At 41.3% G+C, this 20,228-nt stretch overlaps 2 protein-coding genes and 1 long non-coding RNA gene across 4 annotated transcripts in view; 2 read left to right on the plus strand and 1 right to left on the minus strand.

The window, feature by feature from the left end:
* The first annotated feature begins 835 nt into the window (after positions 1 to 835).
* On the plus strand, positions 836 to 5,006 carry LOC131890392 (ras suppressor protein 1-like). The gene is made up of 3 exons (XM_059239732.1): positions 836 to 1,137; positions 3,348 to 3,558; positions 3,632 to 5,006. The coding sequence occupies exons 1-3, from the start codon at positions 920 to 922 to the stop codon at positions 3,917 to 3,919; spliced, it is 717 nt and encodes a 238-aa protein (XP_059095715.1). The 5' UTR covers positions 836 to 919; the 3' UTR covers positions 3,920 to 5,006.
* Positions 5,007 to 9,648: 4,642 nt separating this feature from the next.
* LOC131890389 (uncharacterized) overlaps positions 9,649 to 20,228 on the plus strand; it is a 14,155-nt gene continuing 3,575 nt past the window's right edge. Inside the window, exons 1-2 of the mRNA XM_059239730.1 lie at positions 9,649 to 10,072; positions 17,648 to 17,856. Of these exons, the coding sequence (XP_059095713.1) occupies positions 10,018 to 10,072; positions 17,648 to 17,856 (264 nt within the window). The 5' untranslated portion in view covers positions 9,649 to 10,017. The remainder of the gene's footprint in view (positions 10,073 to 17,647; positions 17,857 to 20,228) is intronic.
* Positions 17,731 to 20,228, minus strand: part of LOC131890391 (uncharacterized) — a 3,302-nt gene continuing 804 nt past the window's right edge. The window contains exons 2-3 of one of the 2 annotated variants that reach the window (XR_009374308.1): positions 19,710 to 20,062; positions 17,731 to 19,213 (exon numbers count right to left, since the gene is read on the minus strand). This is a non-coding gene — a long non-coding RNA (uncharacterized LOC131890391). The remainder of the gene's footprint in view (positions 19,214 to 19,709; positions 20,063 to 20,228) is intronic. The other variant, XR_009374307.1, reaches the window with a different exon arrangement.

The following is a 20,228-nucleotide window of genomic DNA, read 5'->3' on the forward strand; positions in this document are numbered from 1 at the left end:
TCTTCAAAACCAAAGCGCCTTCTCGGGCTCGTCCAGCACTTCGAGCGCGTTCGGCCGCAAACCGAATGCGTCCGATTTGCGGGGAATGAACACGTGGATGCCGACGTCTATGTAAGATTTTGAGGCATCACCAGAGATCTCCGGCGATGAATCTCTCGACAATCGTAATGAAGACAAACAAGAAGATTGAATGATTTTCTAATACACACACTCATGGCTGAACCTCTTTGGATGAGGTGGTTACCAAGAATTCCAGCGAAAGAGGAAGAGCCCTAATGATGAGAACCAAGTCAGCGCCCTGAGCGGACTTGAATGTCATGTATGAAGTCGCGGAGACCATATTGACCCAAAATGTGATATCAGTCGGAGATACATTCATATACATATACATTTGTACGCATATTTCAATACCGTATCTCTCGATGCCATATTTTACCGTGAGCCAGTGGCCTTGTTCTAAAAGCCCCGGGTCTACTACTACTATTATCTACATTCGTTATGCAAAGTATTTTTTTTGTACACATAGAATACTAGATCGAATACAACTTATTTTTTTTTTTGTACACATAGAATACTAGATCGAATACAACTTATTTTATTTTGATCAAGTCTCTACACTCTCTGTCTCGTGTCTCCATAGAAAGGCGTTGCTTCCACTTCCCGCCAAAAGTCCAATCATTGTTTCTTTAAAAAGGCCTTCAGTTGAATGAATATGCTTCGTCCTTCTTAAGGTGTTACATCGGAAAATGTAATAACTCCTTCAATAGAACACTTCGCCTTTGGGCTTTTCGGATTAGACATAAATTAATGGCTGAATACTGAGTTTGGATGATAACATGTATGCAGTTTCCTGTCTTTGTATGTGCATGTTCCAAGTGTTTTGCTTGTTGTTTGGTTTCAATCAGCTTCCAAGTTCAACATGGTAGAACCCAATGGATGTGAGTTATCCTTGATTGAGCGAAGGATCACCGAATTAGATCCATCCCTAATGAAGATGAGCTTGACTCGAGTGATCCTATGTCATAATGCTCTTATGGATTTCCCAGAGTGTCTCCTGATCTTGGCCAATCTTAAACATCTCAATCTGTTCAATAACGAACTCACCGCGCTTCCCAAAGATCTCAATCGCTTAAAAAGATAAGTATTCGCCAGTTCGTTACATTGGTTGTTGCAATTTGCGCCAAGGTCAAAGTTCCCCTTTAGAGGTCAGCATGAGGAGAAGTTTCAAAGTTGGCATGAGTGATTCATATACCTTCAAAAATGCACTGCACTTTTACAAGCTTGCTATGCGTATTGATAAGTTGATAAATTCAATCGGTTTGGAAGACTTCCTGGTCTTTAAAGTCAATTGCAAATCAAGGTTGGAGCGTCATTCAAGAAACTACGTTGTAATACAATTCATTCACCACAGTGCCATACAAGAAATCAAAAAGCTAGTACAACTAATCGGCAAAACGAAAATTCTGGAACACTGATCACACCTTGAGGCCCCAAGAGAGCCGGATACAACGGTCCCTTCATCTCTGACAACCCTACGCTCACTGCCATCACCAAACGACGCTTGCCCTAACAGCGATGCTTGCTCATAAAGCACCCTTTCAAAAAGCTAAGGCCACCATTTGCTCCTGAGTCTGTTAAAAAAAGAAAAAAAAAAAAATATAAAACTTTAATTATGTCCCCGAATCAAACGCTTTTGAGTTACGCCCAAGTATTTAACCTTCAGGGTCTTATTCAAGGAGTCCGTGGATGCATGATTGAACAATGTCAATTGCCGCTGAATTATTGGCGATAATCAATTGTCGAAGACCCTATCACACAAAATGACCGGAATTATTGGCGATAATCAATTGTCGAAGACCCTATCACACAAAATGACCGCCTCGCTTTTTTGAGAGATTGGGGTTTTGGTACTTTAGAATCCCTCTCTCACGTTTTAATAAATGCGAATGGTCAGGAATTTTCTTTGCCTTATACTGCTACATCATTCTAAACGTGACCATGATAAATGGGTGGGTTGTCCAGACACAGTGGCGCCTGTAAAATGTACATCAGAACCACTTTTAGCTATGCATCACACTTCTCCACATATTGATCTTCAACAAGAATAAGCTTAGTACAAGGAATTGGAAAAACTGTGCCAAACAGGTTCCACTATATCCCAATTCTGATGCAATTGTTTTGAGATGGTGATACTCGAGCAACACTTTATCTCAGATTCACGTGCATCATTAAAAAGTCGAACTTGAACCTGTTCCCTCAAGGCATTTACGACGCCCAAAAAAAGACCGAAATCATCGTCTCGAGACATTTTGAATGACTGCTTTGCCAATGAGATCATCTGTTGTTGTCCCACTCTTGAGTCTGAGCATGTGTACTGTATCCCAATTGAGTACAACATCTGACCCCAGGCGAGTTACAGGCCTTCCTCGATTCCGACTCATGCGTGTGAAATCCTCGAGGTTTTTGAAAGTTGGAGCAAGGCCAAGATGTCATGAGAGAAATCAGTGCTCGGAGATTCATTTTCCTTTGTACAACTACATGTAAGCTCTTACATCTAACCAGAGCACTATACATAATCTCATCCTAGATGCATGTATCTTGGCAAAGACGACACCATTCAAAAGCACGTTAACGTAAGGTAGTACGAGTACTATTCATTCGTATGTAAGTCCATTCAACATCTGTCTTTGAGAGTTTGATGTATTCTTGACCGCGGGCTAAACCAAGGAGTCAATTTCAATCGATGTGATGTACTATAACAATATGAAGCAAACTCTTGAGGTTGAATAGGTTTATCCCAGATTACTTTCCTCTTAACTAAACTCTAAAGAAAGAGACCGATGACCAAGATTATGAATTGTATCAATTCATACCGGTCCATCCACATTTTGCCAACCCGTAAAAAGGTCTGTAAAACCTCGACCCAAGCAAGATTAATTAAGCAGGAATGAAATCTTGATTCTATCCAAACCCGTGATTTTCTGGCCAACTGAATTTCAACGAACGAGGCCATTAAGTTAAGAAAACTGGCTTTTGACTCCAAGGGGTACCAGATTACTGAGAATCTTGGACTGGAGACTCCTCAATGAATCCACTTTAAACAAGGTTTTCCAGCTTGGGCCTAGCATTAGGCATACGATTGTAAGTGCTTGTATAAACAATATATATCTAAAGTTTTGGTGCTGCCGGGTCAAATCCAGAGATCATTGAGATCAAATTGTCATCAAGAACGACTCCAACCGAGTTGAACTAGGTTGTATCCACGATCATGAGTGACTAATCCTGACTAGCCTTGTGTTCTGCCTAAGTTCTGAACAAGAAGTTATCAAGTCCTTGTGTTTCAGCACGCTCGAATGGTTGAATCTGGGCATGAATAAATTGGACGGCCTTCCTTCGACTTTCGGCAATCTTACGAATCTGGTTCATTTGGATTTGAGCCTGAATCGATTCCGAGACGACTCCTTCCCGCCCACTTTCTTCACATTACCATCTTTGGAGCGGCTGTATCTCTCGAATAATTTGATTGAAACCCTTGGAGTATCCATTATCAAGCTACAGGTGAGCTCTTTGAAGGTAACAAGAGCCGATCAACTGAACAAATGAGAATCCACATCCCAATTCTCCTATGCAGGGATTACAAACGTTGGCTTTGCGAGACAATCGGATCTCCCGCGTGTCCAAAGACTTGAAGGATTTGCTGTTTCTGTTCGAAATTCATCTTCAAGGCAATAAACTCCGGTTTCTTCCACCGGAGTTTGCAGATTGTCCGGAGCTAAACGGAAATAAAAGCATCGTCAAATTGGAAGGCAACCCGTGGATCCTGCCTATCAAGGACCAATTGAGATTGGGAGTCTCCCATGTTATGACCTACATCAAATCAAGCACCTATAAGTTCGTTTATGATCGGCACCACGTTTAGATGGTGCTAGGGGTTTGGTGATAATCTGGGATAATGTTCCGCGGGACTTTCGAATCCAGTAAATCACGTGGTGTGTTTTTGACCAAATATAACGGTATGCTTATAGAAGCTGCTTGTTCACCTGCGCCCCTTTTAAGACATTCTAGGTAATTCAGTAATGTGTCAGGGTTTTTGATGGGGCATAACACAAGCTCAAAAATTCTGAAGTGCAAAAGATTCACTCATATGTAACCAATAAGATGGTAGAGGGTGCTTGTAAATTCAAATGTTTTTCTAAAACATTTCGTTATTTTTACGCTTGACCAACCATGTCTAAAAGGGGGCTTATAGAGAGGAGACAGGGCGGTAAACAACCAGCTCCCGTGAGCTTCTCCTATTTGATTTGACACTCAATCAAGAGTTGATCCACTAAGGTGGAACAAAAAAAATGTATGTCTTCTGTGTGATACAAACAAATATTGAGCAAAAATTGAATTGATGACAATCACTCAGATATTGTCATGCCCTATCAGTCCTCAAGTAAATCGCTCTACGATACCTTTAAAAATTAACTGTCCTAACAATATTGAATTGGTTGCTATTTGCTCTGAGTTGAAGTATGTAAGGATTTGGCATAACCTTGTGCCTTGACGGCGATTTACTTTCAGACAGATGTCAACTTGAAAGCATAGTATTCATTCAGAACCCATTGGAACATGCCTATCAAAGATTGTAAACTGACTACCGAGTCAATTTTGAGCTTTTCTCATAATTTGGTGGTTTCACGGAAAAAATAAGAACTAAGAATATGCCTAAAACAAATTTTGCCAATACCAAATATAAAGATCAAAGAATGGAATAACGTAATCTCTAGCCAGGGGCATATCTTCTTTACCTCTTGTTTGACAGATCTCTAGCATTAACGTGGCGTTCATCAAAGATTTAAATTACCTTTGTATTAGGGAGACATTCGTTAGACTGAGAGCTAATCCACGATGGTGTTTAAAAGTTAGTTCAGCTCATTTTGCCACGTCAATACAGGATCAACTACTTTGTTATCTACGCACAATATTCCCAACGGACATTGGAGCAATAAAGATGGAAATTGAAACTACGTGGAACGAAGGTTTCGTTTGAATTCCTTGCTACTTTTTGGGAAAAGGACGTTTAATACTTATCTATGTTAAGCAGCATATGTATTCACACATAATAATCAATGATCGCAGCAGATTTGTCCAATATTTCCTTTTACTGGCATTCCTGTAAAATAAGTGAATAAAATGAAAACAGCACACTGAAAAGAAATAAAGAAAGATAAAAAATATAGCAATTTGAGGGGACACACAATAAATTAATAAGCGGAAAGATAAATAAATATGACTAGTTTTCATTGGTTACAGGCCCCGTGAACCAAGATATCCTCCTAGATTTAGGGCGGCTTTACTCCACGATGGAAAACCAGGATTGAATCCGGTTTGATGATTGAAGTAAGACTAGAGCTGGGGCGAGTCCGGCAGAAGACTCGAGTCTTTCAATGTACTCAAGTCGAACAAAAAGACTCATATTGCGAAATTTAAACCAAGCAATGGCATTGTTCCCACAAATCTGGACTCGAGTGTGGACTCGCCCCAGCACTAGTCCTATTCCCACCATCAAACCGGACTCAATCCTGGTTTTCCATCGTAGAGTAAAGGCGCCGTTAGTTTTTTGCCTCTCAGCCTATCAACTGTCTATGTAGTAAATCATAACATGAACCACTGGAATATGGAAGTGGAACTAGGGTCTTGCACCTTTCCTTTAAGTGGGATTGGCCTAATGCCATTCGAATTAAGTATTTCAGATTTCAATTCAATCTGACGACTGGGTCAAAAGTTGTGCCCTGTCAGACCGGAGTATACAAAAGAGTCCCAGCATGAATGATTCAGTCCTCTTCCCGTACACAATTACCACAAAAGAGCAACCCAATTCATTCTCTAAAGAGTTATGAAGTGACCTTTGAGCGGGCATAACTTTTGATTCAGTCCTTGGATTGCGTCACATCTAGGGGATGTCAAGTGAAGGAAATTCAAGGAAAAATTTGGTCCGGCATCCTGATTTTGGGCATTTTGGGGATAGAGAACTATAACAAACATCACAGCCAACTCGCACCATCCGCCCATTGAATTTTCAATAACCAAGTGATTATAAGTGAGCTGTGCTACAAAACACAACAAAGCGAACATGTTTTGGGTAATTCGGTGAAAGCATTATCAAATTGGCTCAATACTACAATGATATTTGCTTGGACAAGCGGTAAAATGAAATAAATGTCAAAATGCAATGCATGCACAGTGCGGTTTGGCTGGGCATGTTGTCTTTGATTTTACTCCATGGAATAACGTCAGTTGTTCATGAACGCGTTCACTTGACAAGCCCTATTGAGAATTTGGAAATACTTTTAAGGATTCAAATTTGCACCAGAATGGTCAGTGGTTGAGAGGGCGTAACTTTTGATCCAGTCCTTGGATTGCGGTGACGATTGAAGTATGTACTTATATAGACCTGGTTTCCGTCTTATAGGAAGATGAAGGCAATGTGCTTACCCGATTCTGAGATGCCAGCTCTCAACACAAGCATCCCCGTGCATATTCCAGGGGTTCATGATTAGAATGAAAGGGAAAAAACAAGTAACCAACCAGATCTTAAAGGTACTCAAACTAAAATCAAATATTTGTAGATGGTGGGATATGAGCATAATCTAACTTTGTCGACCTCGAATATTTACTCTTAAATCAAATTATAATACGACCAAGTAGAAAAAAATCCGTGCCGTTATTGTAACACCTCAGAGTAATGAATGTGATTTCTTCGACCACCGAAAACTTGAATTTTCCGCCTCAATGGGTCATTCAAAAGAGCAAACATGCCTGGTTATAATTTTAAGGGTTATCGCTTCGCAATATGTTACCCTAAAAGGGTCAAATGTCTGATGAAAAATTTCGAAAGATACTGAACAGTGGACAGTATTCAAAATACATCTTTTTCGGGTTCGTTTTTTCACCCGCTTTTCTAGCCACTACAAGGAATGCATTCCCCAGCACTATTGAAATGAATGGTTATAATTCTGTTATAAATACCGGATCAACAATGCCTACTTATAGGGCATGTGAAGCAAAGGAAATTGAGGAAAGGTGTAGTGCGGCAACACTGATTTTCAGCTTCTTAGGGAAGGTGAACTAAGACAAAATTGTAACCAACCTGCACTAACACTTGCTCTGGAATCCAATTGAATTTTCAACTATTGAGTGAGTTGTGCTACAAAACTCAAAAACATGTCATTTTTGGTGCGGTTCTGTCATTGTGCTAAACTCTTGGTTCAATATCAAAATGCTGTTCATTTCAAGAAGCCAGGAAACTGAATTAAATGACAAATTCAGGTTATACCCGATGCAAGTTGGCTGTAATGTTTGTCTTCCTCAAAATGCTCAATGTCAGGGTTGCTGCACTACATGACCTATTCTCTATGAATGTTAGAGGGTAGCAAATTAAACAATGAAGGAGCCCATGAAAGTAGAGATCAATTAATGAATTGAAGCATTTGGAAATTTTTGCACGAAAACTCCATAAAAGATTCAGGAAGAATTTTGTGAGCAACATTCAGCGTCCGCAATCTAGGTAACCCCGGCATCTCTGGATGTCAGCCTGAATTGATAGTTGCTCCTTCCGTTTTGCTCCTTCCGTTTCCGGTGAGTGCTTCCGCCATCTTGATGAAAATCACCTTTGGAGTGCAGAACGTGGCAGCGTAAGGGGGCAATAGAAGAGTACGCGCTTGAGATTATTGGTCCCAAAACGTCGTTTCCATTGTACTATGGTTCTTCAGCTCACCCCCAAGGTGGCTTTTTCTGTGCTATGTATTTACTTCATTATTGTTGAACTCAGCAAGAAAATGAATCGGGTGCAATATTCTTTTAATTCTATAGTCTCTACGATGCTAAAAATAATAATTCAGCCGATTTGGAAGGTTGAGATTCACTATTGATGCAACCTTAGCCCTGGATTGGCAAAAGTGATGCATACATTTCGTTAAACTACCATTTGCCAAGCTTCAACTTAAGGTAGAAGTAAGTGTAATTTCATTCGTATTCACTTTCTTTGGTTAAAAATGTCAAGTTTAATGGAATTGAGAGTGGAGTGAAAATTGAAAATGTTGTTAAAAACATCAAATAACCAGAATATTGGCATTCAAAAACATTCACCGATACGAATTTTGCATTCCTGAGTGGGCGGATACAAAATTCTTTAGTAAATCCCAACGCGTCTACAGTCCTACATCCCTACATTTTGCGTCAGACCATTAGGTTAAATCCGGCCGAGTTTGATTACACATTTGAATCAATACTCGAAGCATTTGTTTGATAAATAAATGTAGACAAGTAAGCCACAAAAAGGATGACACAAATGTAATGGAAATAGGCTCCGACTGTGTACAAAGTCTTTCACCATCATCATTATAAACAGTTTACAAAACTATAATCAGTCACCTTTTTGTATCGCCGTTTCCGGATCATGTGCTTTGAACTTTGAAACGTTTGATTTGCCTTCGGGATTGCCAAAGTGAATCCCAAACATGGTCCAATTTATCTCCGAAAGGGGCGATGAAACTAGTCATGCGGATCATTCCATTCACTTAACGAAACGTACTTAAGAATATTTCAGTGGAACAATGAGTTTCTTACTGCATCCTAGCATTAGAAACAAAGTCTTGACATTTGCTATGACAGATGCTTTAGGCGCACATTTTGGCATCCCTGCGAAAACAGCCGGAACCAGGGTTGCATTATCAGGGATTGTCAACCTTCCGGCCCGACTAATTTGTCATTTGAAAGGTCTTAAAGATATATGTATATTTTTTTTATGCGCCGGATTCGTTTTCTTGCTACGTGTCACAACAATGAAGTAAATACATAACATAGAAAAAGCCGTCTTGGGGGTGAACTGAAAAACCATAGTAGAAAGGAAACGACGTTTTGGGACCAAAAATCTCATGCGCGTACTCTTCTTCTATAGTGGCTCTAGTTTGACCCACTCAAAAGTTAGCTCTAGTGCTAGACCAAAACTTACGCTCGGACAACTTGCTCAAACCAGCTTAATGTCATGTACCAGAAGAGAACATATGGGTTTTTTATTTTGAGAATTTGGAAATATTGTCAACGATTTAAATTTACACCAGATATATAAGGATTACCTCGAGTGCGTACACAGCATCAATTAGATTCATCAATATAGTTAAATATTATAAAACTTCCCACTAGAATAGCAAAAAACGCAATGCCTTTCCATAATTTCCCCCACGAAAGGCTCATTTTGTGAACAATGGTGATAAAAAAGCTTGAAGTTTGATCATCTTGCTGAACCGACCAAATTTTCATGCAATTCCTCGCTTTAACGTTGAAATTTGACAAGTCAGTTTGGATAGCCTCTGAAAGTCTTTGATTGCCGGTAACTTCGTTTACCCAAGAGTGATCCATTGATATTCTTCTTCTGTCCCGTCCCATCCTGTCACCTCATCCTGAAAGTTGAGTCCTAGGGCCGCAAACTTTACAATCACACCTCAATCAAATCAAGCCTCTCAATCCCCAAAAATCATGCCCGAGAAGGCCATGGAAATGATCGGGAATGGGATCATCATCATCCTTGACGACGGAGAGAGAGAAACGTGGTTCTCGTTGCCCTCGAAGGCCATGAGGTTCCATTAGGGCGATTCATTTCCGCCTACCTCGTCATCGCCTTTTCCATTGGTGTTTTCCTCCGCCATTCACCGTTCAATGCAACCAAGACCGAGCGTGATGGGGGGGAAGGAGGCCGACCGCTCGAGGCGAGGCCTTGAGCCAAGCCAAATGGTTGGCTGGTTGTTCCTTGATGACTCGCTTCTCATGACTGTTGAAGTAAAGTAAAAGTCACATGGATCCCTTGTGCCGAACGTCTTTATTCCTCGTTAGTTTCAGTTAGGATACTACCTAGAGTGGCAAACCTCACAATATCATGGTGGAATAAGTGAACCCTTAAAACTGGACCGTTTAGACAGATTTCAGTTTGGCGTGCGTCTTCTTTACTTTTGGTCAGGGTCTGGTCACGTGATAATGGAGGGTGTGGCCTTATTCAACATCCTTGTCCTCGTTGCCTTGCAAATTCCTGGTAAGAACAAATATTTTAGGGGAAACTACCAAGAAAAGGTGTTCCAGATTGTCATGGAACAACTTGAATTTTGAGGGTGTCTCGGTGTGGTATTGGAAGACCAATTTAAAAGTCTTGAATTTCCAAGTGACAGCTGCACACCCACACAGACCGTATATTTAGCATGACTTCCGAATGGTGAGTTGTATCGTGGTAGTCCCACCAACACTGGGAGCACTTCCATTGGAGTGAGAGAATTGGTATTGGTTTTCCAAGAGTTTTTTGCGTCCAGCTAAAATTTTCTTAGATATCCCGAGGTGAAATCCAATCTTCCGTTGTTTCAGGGGTTCACAACTTGGGATCGTTTCCTATGTATTCCTGTTTGTGTGCTGACAAAAAGGTCAAGAAATGGTAGAACCAAAGGGACAAGAGGCTTAATTTCTTCTTTGTTGTAGCATTGGAGAGAGTTGGGAACGCGTTTCTTTGATCTTGTAGACCTGTTCCAATTGACCCACGCCGTTTGGTTTTGTCAGAGAAACACATTCCGTTAACATCTCTTGGATTTTCACAAACAAGTCTCTTCCAGTTTGTTCCACACATCTGCTTGAATTGCTCAAGGAATATCGTGGAATCGAAACAATCGAAAAATCGAAATTGTTGGTCTCTTGTTTTTTTTCAATTATTTTTGATCGCTGTTTACTAATCGGAGAATCGGGACATTGGAATGTCTGTGATTGAAATATTTTGGATATATTTTACCGTATGACTGACGGCCAAAGATCGATCTTGCTATGATGAAAAGTGAAAGACCTAAAGCAAAGGTTGTAAATCATTGCAAAGTTCAAAACGAAAACGGGAGGCCATAAACTTTCAAGGTTAATTATTCCTACACTCAAATTGTCCGGCCCATTATCGTATCATGATGATTCGTCCAAACATAATACCTTGGTAATGTGCTTTAATTATCGGTCTCTCGCCTCATAGTCATTTTGTACAAACCCCAATCAAAATATTCAAGTCAAGTCGAAATATTGTCCTCCAAAATATTCTTCCTTATACCTTTGTCGAAACGGCAAAACGCAAACCTTCCTTGATATTTTATGCATTGTTAAGTTACGTCTTTTAATGACATGGCGAATTTTGACATGACGTCGTGAAAACTCTCTAGAATAAGAAATAAAACTTCCACAATGAATGCATCAAAAATGCGAATAATTTCACACTATCATGGAAAAAACCTCATGAATCCTTAATAAGACGCTCAATATGAGTAATCTGATCATGATTAACGTCCGTTTGATAAAGGTGGCTTTACACTAGGATGGAAACCCGAGATTGAATTCGGTCTGACGATTGAGGTAGGACTGGTGTTGGGGCGAATCCAGTAAAGGACTCGAGTCTTTCACTGTAGTTAAATCGAACAAAAAGACACATATACCAAAATCTCGCCCCAGCATCAGTCCTACTTCAATGCTCAAATCGGATTCAATCTCAGTTTTTTCAACTTGGTGTAAAGCCGCCCTAACACTCTCTAGCCCGGTTATAATAGACATTGAACTCCTTCTTTCTTTTGTCGGGCTCTGCGGACATCTACATATGAAGTCAGTCATGACAATTAACAATATATTTCCAGACCAATTCAATATTCAGGGCCATGTCAAACCTGCCAACTCTAATTAGTTTGGGTTTAATCAATCATATCAAGCGAACGAAAATTGATATTTTTGAATGTTTCTTTTGATAATGGTGGGGACTGAATTCACGGTAAATGGTTGATAAGTATCCTAAAATGATGGAAAACTTCAGCCCGAATTTATAGGACTAAACAAAACAGCTTTATAGCAATAACACTTTTATGAAGTGCTTTTTTGCTCATTTGATTTGTTGTGACTTTGTTAGTGTTATTATCATGACGACTGAAAGCAGCCTTCTTCAAATCTATCGGAATCGCCCAATCTTTTGCAATGAAACCTTTTTTGATAGCCTCTTTTCTCTAATTTAAACCGACCAACATTTTGGGACTGTTTTAAGTCCATGTTTATGAATTAACCCGCTACTGCAAAAAGGCTTCTGTCGTCTTTGGACCAAAACCACTTGGTTCCTATGGATCAATTTAAACCAATGCCTCTTGAGAAACCAGCCCATTAACCAAACTGAAGGGTCTAGCTTGATTAGAACTCAAGACCCTCCTTAAAAATAAGGTTCTGTATGTAACCATTTCCTACCCTAAAAATTGCTAAAAATCACTGAACCATTTATGACGCTAAACATGTTCGATTCAATGGGAAAAAGGTCTATATCTGCTTCAATAGGAGTTATTTTGCTCCGGCAATCATGACAAGTAGACTAGTGCTTTGAATTTGAACTATTGAGGCTTTTACATGGCGAAAATTGACAGTTGTTTCATATTCAAAGATGTTTGCTACGAAGCATAATTTAATCGGAAATATGGCAATATTTGTTTCCTTTGAAAGGTTCAATTCAATCGTAGGCTCATTGCTTTCATTGCTCAATCGCCTTCATTTTGAACGACAGACCCAGACAGACAAGCCAGCTTGATGAAGAACTATTATTTCCCTAATTGGCTTTGAAGGTGGTTTTGGATCTCACCCTGAGCTTAGGACGGCATTAACTGATTATGTTCTATTTGCCGGGATCGTCGTTCTCATTTTATATATTCAGAACCATAAATTCCAAAGTGGAAGATATCGTGCCGGGCTCCTAACCACAAGACAACAGAATGCAGTTCTCAATCTCATGATTTCAGGCAGGGAGCAAACCTCACGACCCCTTCCTGCCACCATACATACTCAACCATATCTGAGTGCACCTTCAAGTAGTCTAATCAATCATATTCTTGAACCATTTCATACCAAAAATCTTCCCTAGGTTAAAGCCTATTGACGTTCATCAGGATCAAAGCGCATCTCATAATGCGTTCCATTCCAAAGAGGAACACGCTAAAAAGGCTCTACGTATGAACAATTCTGGCCTTTGGCCTTTGCCTTTGGTCGGCGGGCCAAGGACTGAGCACGCTTGTGATTCCGAGATATGAACAGCGTAGGGTTGTACATAATAAGCCCGAAATGGGTCTCAAGTTCCCGGTTTGGCTTTGGTCCCTCGAACTCTTGTCCACATGTAAGTGGGTCTGCTTGTGAGCGAGAAAATTGATTCCTCAAATGGAGATTGATTAGAGGTCTTGCGGAATGTGCTAATCACAATCAAGATATGCCATGTCTACTAGGGCCGTAACGCCTTGGAAATCAGTAAAATCGCCAGAGTGTCTCGAATTGTACCCAATGTCCCATGCTCCAACTGATCCATTCCTCATGCATACCTTCAGAAAATCTTTTGAGCAAGCTTTTTCAAAATCGAAGGAGACAAAAAGTCTCTGCTACCCTGTCAGAAGTAGTATGTAAATCTCAAACAAATCGAGGCCATTTTCTTCGTGTTCCCGTGAGAATGGATGCCTTTGAAAAACGACCAACTTGCTTGGACAACATCAGCATCTTTATCCGACTTAACTGTAGCAAGTACTGCCCTGAACAGATGGATCAAAGGAGCACTTCATGGTTCCTCAACAAGTTTTCCTTTTCAAGTCGCCCTTTTTCTTTCCCTTTCTCCTTCTCCACGAGGACTTCTTGAAGACCATATCCTGGTCAGAACGGAACTTGGAATGCATCAGCAACGTGTTCCACTCAAGTTGGAGGATCGGACCCGATACGAGAATGTCGTTCGATTGTGCTGATATTGACAAACGCCCATCAAAAGAGAATAGAAGGAGGAGGAGGAGGAGGAGGAGGAGGGAGAGACAGTCCCTTAACAATGGTTTGAATTACCTCTGAGGAGAGATATCACAAATCTCAATGGGAAGGAGTGGCCTCGGTGTTTGAGTGGTCCTCAAAAGTATTCGAAACTCAACTTGTTTGTTTGCCGATCCCACAATCCCAGGGAACATAAGAAGTCAAAGGTAGTAAGGATTGGAAGGTATTGATTTTTTTGCGGGGTAATTAGCAAAAATGCCCTAGACCAGACTAATGAACCTTCATCGGGAGGAACTTCCCCAATACTTGCCATAGCTACGAACCTCTAGATACGTACACCAGTACGTACCCGAAGTACTGGTTACACACTTACTAGAGGGCTGCACTTGTCGACCACGCACACGTCAAAAAGTCATCAAAGATGGCTCCTGTTCCCAGAGGAATTTGCTCCTCCTCCCAAAATGGATCTTCTTGAGCCTTAGACCTTTTCCAAACGAGGTGGCACTAGCGTCTTTTTTGATCATATATGGCTGTACGTTTATATAAGTATACGTAGTGAATTCTTCAAATAACCTTGATTTCCTATGAGTTATGACTGCCGTGCAGTGCCGAAAGTACGTGGGAAAACAAACTATTGGCCTAAACGATTAACCTGCATCTATCTATATAGATATTTAGGAACACATCTTTCAAGTTGCTCATCACTCATCCTCACTTCTACCGTCAGAGACTTGGAGATTTGGAACAAAGGCCGGTTCCACTCGAGGGACCATGGAACTTTTTCTCTCTCGCGTGCCCGCGTCTTCCAGGTGACTTTGTCATCCTGCTGTCAATTCATGCAATTCAACTGAGGCATTGCTAAACAAGTGTGCATACCCCACCTTGGTATCTATGGAACAAGTGGAACAAGCCAATCGGGCCCCTTTTGTTCTCTCTCGTTACTGACCTCCATCATGAAGCTGGAGCGAGGGGAAATTCATATTCAAATTATCGTTCGTTCCTCCTCACTGCTCACTTTTCATGGCTTCATTCCTTCCCCGTTCTTTGGTATGGTTCCTTCGCTCATTCATAGTATACTACATACGGCATAGTACTATAGCATAGTAGGGTCCATGTGGGGAAGACCTTGCAGTATTCTACCTCGCAATTATTGACAGCAATGTCGATAAAAGCGACCCTTCTCAAAACCTTACCAGTATTGCTTGAGAGGCTGCTGCCGCCAAGCAGGATTGAGAAACGTTCTTTTATGGGGAGGGTAGAGTATCTTTAATAATTTGAATTTGGTTTCACGAATGATTACGGTAACGCCTAAAGCGTGGAAAGTATTGATGGCGAGAGAGGTATTTGTTTTTCCAAGATTACAATGGGAACATAATCAACCAAAGCACGTGTTCCGTTCTGACAATTTGAGGATGATTTATGCCCCGTCCATGCTCGTTGTCTGGTTTCCTCTTTAACAAGTGGCATTAATTGCTTGTGAATAGTAACAACCATCTTTCAGAAGTCACAAAGAACCATTTTCCATGCGAGAAGAGTTTAGGCATAAAAGAACGCTTAATAGTTTTGCTTATCGATTTTCAGGAGAAAAAGCCCACGAAAAATATCGACTCACAAACTTGGTATATTACAAAAATGCCACCACAATAAATTTGACTTTGATGCAATCTGAAGCTGCAAAATATCAAATTTCAGTTACACATCTACCATAGAACCACTTGCTAGGTTAATATAAATAGATTTCAATGTGCTAATGTCTTAACGTACTTTTTGGTTTCATAGGCTTTTCTTGCCTCAACAAGGAGTGCTAATCCCGGTGATATTAAAATGAAATACTTTTATTCGTCGTCATTGAGATTCATTTATTTAAAGAGTGAAAAAAAATGCACAAATCGAAATTTAAGCAAAGAAGGAGATGGCAAATCAATTACAAATGTCAACCCTATTAAAAGCTCATAAGATGATTGACAAGTTCTACTTATATCTTAAACACAACATCTGGGCCATAAATTTGCCTGCAATCGCAATGGTGAGAGGTACACACTTTAATTGAGCCTCTGCTGAGGTCTCGGCTTTCGAAGCAATGGCGTCCACTGAGGCCACTGAGGCTCGTTAAAAAAGGTAGCAAGGTGTTAGCACTCCTATTGCACGCATACAATTGCAATAAAGCTGTCTACATTCAAACGCACCTTGTTCCACGACTCGTTCGAAGTGTGGTACCCTGGGTTGGGGAACGATTCAATTCAAGGGGGACGTGCTCCAATTACTGTATTTATAGGGGTGCAATTGCAATGGGACAAATGCGCTTGAAAGTTCCAATAAATGGGACGAACTATGTAACAACAACAGGACAGCTACCATTCTAGTGTTGCGATTGAACCTCGTGCTCCCAAAATTTGTTCCTTCCTCTTTGCCTTATTGAAGATATGAGGAATGAAGTGATGTCAGACGAAGAAAGGAGATAAATGATTATCATTAGCTGAGGCTCCAGATTGAGACATAAATTATAGGGTGGGTCAATCTGATTTATGGCAATAATATCACCAGATTGGACCAACAAAAGGCTGATGTAAGACGGGGAACAATGAAGCAAACCCTCAGCTCACTTATGTACAGTAGCACTTGATCGGCGGGTGCTTCAATGCATGTCAAACCAACGTTGAGCGCTCATTGCCAATGTTTTCAAGACAAACCATTCATGTTCAACGTCTACAAATGGCTCACATTAATTCAACTGGACTGACAGACAATATGTTGACACCCGAGAATCCCAATTCCTATTTCAGGCATTATAGTCTTTTTTGGTCATTCACCAATCTTTTTTGTGTGTTCCATGCAGAAGTAGATAGACTTGGATCGCAATGGATTGACAGGCTAAAGCACTCGTTTTTTCCGTGTTGCATGATACCCCCTCTGGTTGCGTTTGTCAAATTGTCACATTTGAACCCACCTCCCACCAACACGTCCCACATTCTCGTCGCAAAAAGGCCAGTCTGGCAAGGCTTTGGAGTTGAAGGGCATGGATCGGTTTTTGCCTCGGAGATTCGGTTTGTTTGGCGGTTGCTCGCTGGAAAATAGAATCTTTGGCCGTGATGGCATGACTCCAGTTTTTTTTTCCTCTCACGGCGAAGTGACAGGCCACTCCATTTGCGAAGAAGGGTTTAGAACAAGAGGGTGATTTATTGCCACCAAGATTGCGTGGACAGAACAACCAACACATGAGGGATCAAATATGAGAACCACCAAAACCCCGCGACTCCCTTTTAGAACACCCTGCCGACCTTTTCTCTTTTCTTGGCCCGCTTAAACGAAACTTAATAACCTTGAAGTCTCAGCTCGTTCTCCGGAAGTTCACAATAGAGACTTGCATAAATGCAGGATCCGTGTTTGCTCTGGGCTCGATTGTCATGACTTCTTCTGCTTCTCCTACCATTGTCTTTATGTGGCCTGGGAAGGACTAAGGAGGAATTTTTTCCCTCTCAAAACCCCTTGGCACGACAGACCTTTTGGTCTTCATAAGCTTTCGTTCCTTTTCGCTCAAGGCAATCCAACTATCTTCAGAGTACTGTATATGTATATAGACAAGTATCTTTACTAAAGTAGACTCCAAGTCAGGGTTCCCAAACATCCAATGAAAACGGCTGATTTTCTAGGACCAACGAATCTGCTCCAATTCGCTCGAGAGCCCCTTTGCCTCGCAAAGTTTGGAACCACAAGAATTGTTCCCAATGCCGCTCGACGAAAGAAACGAAGGGGAACGAATGTCTTTAAAACAGTCGAAGCACCCATTTAGCAATATGTTAACCGACCTGGGATTTCTGTCTCATTGTTCCAGGTGCCCTGACGCTAACCCTTAATATGATCTCGGTTCCACCTCATCAGACGAATGGGACCGACAATGCGGAGCTGAAATGCGAATTCGACATGGAAGGAGAGAGCCTCTATTCCGTAAAATGGTACAAGGATGACCATGAATTCTACAGATTTGTGCCCAATGAGCACCCCCAATTACAAGTGTTCGATGTCAACGGCATCCACGTGGACGTAAGTATATCCGACGGATTTTGACTGTTGCCCAAACAGGACTAGCCTGGATCAGGATTTATCTCTTCCGGTTGGGCTGGAGAATGCTCCATCCATCGATTTTCTTTCCACGTTCCTCTGATAAAGCATCAAGCAACACAATGAAGTTGTCGATCTTTTCTCCTCCTCCACATCCACTTCCTCACCAGACTGTTCCATCGTCTTCTTCTCATCTTCTTCGTCACTTGTTTGTGTGCCATGAGCACGACTTAGAGATGCTCATGGAATTTCCCAACCAGACTTTTAGAAATGAAACCGAAAAAAGAATCAGTCTTGAAGGGATCGTATCGCAAGCCTTGGAAAATGTAGATTAACATTAGAACCGATTCGATAAGAATAGTTCCAAAAGGTGAAGCAATTGCATCGCTCCAAAAGGTATTCAATGAGTAAATGCACCTGACATGGCTAAGCTGTCTGGTTGGGTGTGGACAAACCCTTTGGACATTGTCTGTCCATTAGTCCGAGAGTTTAGAGCAAAGCTGACGGACCTGGGAACACACAGAGTGGAGAAGGAGGGTGAGAAGAGGGAAAGAGGGAATCCACTCGAACTTCCAACTTGCCAGTTCCCTGGTCGTCGTCGGTTCTTTTTTCCACCGATGGAAACACCTCGTTGGAGCACCAATTATTCTTTTACGGGGCAACAACGGTCCAACCGAGGCCACAAGGAACGGGCCAAGAACAAGATTTTATTCGCTCTTTCATCTCTCACCCTTAGAGGATCTTTCATTTACTCCTGGAGAGCCATGAGCCAGGGAAACCTAACCTAACGGGAGCCTCGTTGTTCCATTTGGACGAGTAATGCACCGTCAATCCTTCATGGAAATGGAACACCCCAAAAGACGGACTTCACACACAAAAAGGCTCGTTTCCAAATTGATGCTGTCAAGTTTTTTGCCCAACTTGGTTCGTGAACCTGAAATTATCCTCATGGCTCGTTTGTTCCACTTCAACTCCTCCTCGGAATGTTCCAATTCCGAGATGCACTTCAAGAAATGATGACTTATTTTTGGAACGAGACGCTTCATACATTTTGATATTGTAGGCTCGGATTTTCTTGGCAGTGTTCGGAGTGTATTAAGGAGATAATATGCACTTGTCTATCATATGTCGATGATCTCGGAATAGGAACAACCCTTGGGAACACTGAAAGGATGAGATCTATTTCGGCTTCCGAACCTGAGAAACCACTGACATTTCTACTTTGAAGTGAAAATATGGGAGTGCCTCAGCCAAAGTCTGACTTTCGAACTTTTCGTGATGATTTCCATGAGGCCAAAATTTCCATGTGTTTGGTCCAAGATCCTTACTCCCTTACAAACTGAAATGTCACGGGAGAATCTAAGCAAAGAGAAATATCTGCATAGACTGAATATGGGACATGGGAACAGGTTTAACGTGGTTCCTGGTTATCTTTGCTTTATCCATTGAGCTGACTAGTCGGGGTAAGGGACAGACCATATAGAATATCTAATCCAGGGAACAGTCTCTCGTAGAAAAAAAGCTTCCATTATGTATGTATTTAAATCACCCCCCCGAGCCCTTGTTCGTTCCATTGATTGTCTCTCGATTATGAGTTTGGAAGAGCTACCCCCCACACACTCACACACACACACACACACAAACCAAAATATACCCATCGAGTTGGTGCGTTCCAACGTTAATGTGTGCTCACTCTTCAATGTTGGAACAGCCTGCCTGAAGAACAGGAAATGTGGGGTTATCACGACATTTGCCCCTGTTCCAATGTGTATGAAGGTAGTCTTTGAGTGTGTTTTTTACTCTCGAAACTATCATATTATACGATGATGTAGTACCTTCAACACGTGTGGATAATTTTCCAAGGAAAGCAAGAAACTCTGAGATTTGAAAGTCGGGCGAAAACATAGCCAAAGTTAGACTTGTTTTCGGGCTTGGAGGGAAGGAAAGGATGGTCAATGGCGGCAAGAAGTGCTACTGGAGCAGATATAATATCCAATTTGGCCAACGTCAATCCTTGTCGGCCGTTCTCATGTCAATTTCACCTCATGACTGAGACTCCCCGTCTCATACAAATGACACCAAATCCCCACTCAAGAAGATCTGGGCTCACTCCACACCATCTGTTATTCCAGCACCCTTTTTTACACTTGTAAAAAAGTTTAAAATCCGGCTTTTCGAAAACTGTCGCCTAAGCAAAAGAAGTGCGTCATCCATAACATTTTTGAAACAGTGCAACAATTCCGTGCGATGCGAAACTGAATCTGTCAATTACTTTTGGAACAAGACTATTCTTCAGGCTACCAAATGGGAACCTACTTACATGTGTAGCTGAAATGCCCTTATGGCGAAAGACC

Source organism: Tigriopus californicus, chromosome 11 (assembly GCF_007210705.1).
Source record: "Tigriopus californicus strain San Diego chromosome 11, Tcal_SD_v2.1, whole genome shotgun sequence".
NCBI lineage: Eukaryota > Metazoa > Arthropoda > Copepoda > Harpacticoida > Harpacticidae > Tigriopus > Tigriopus californicus.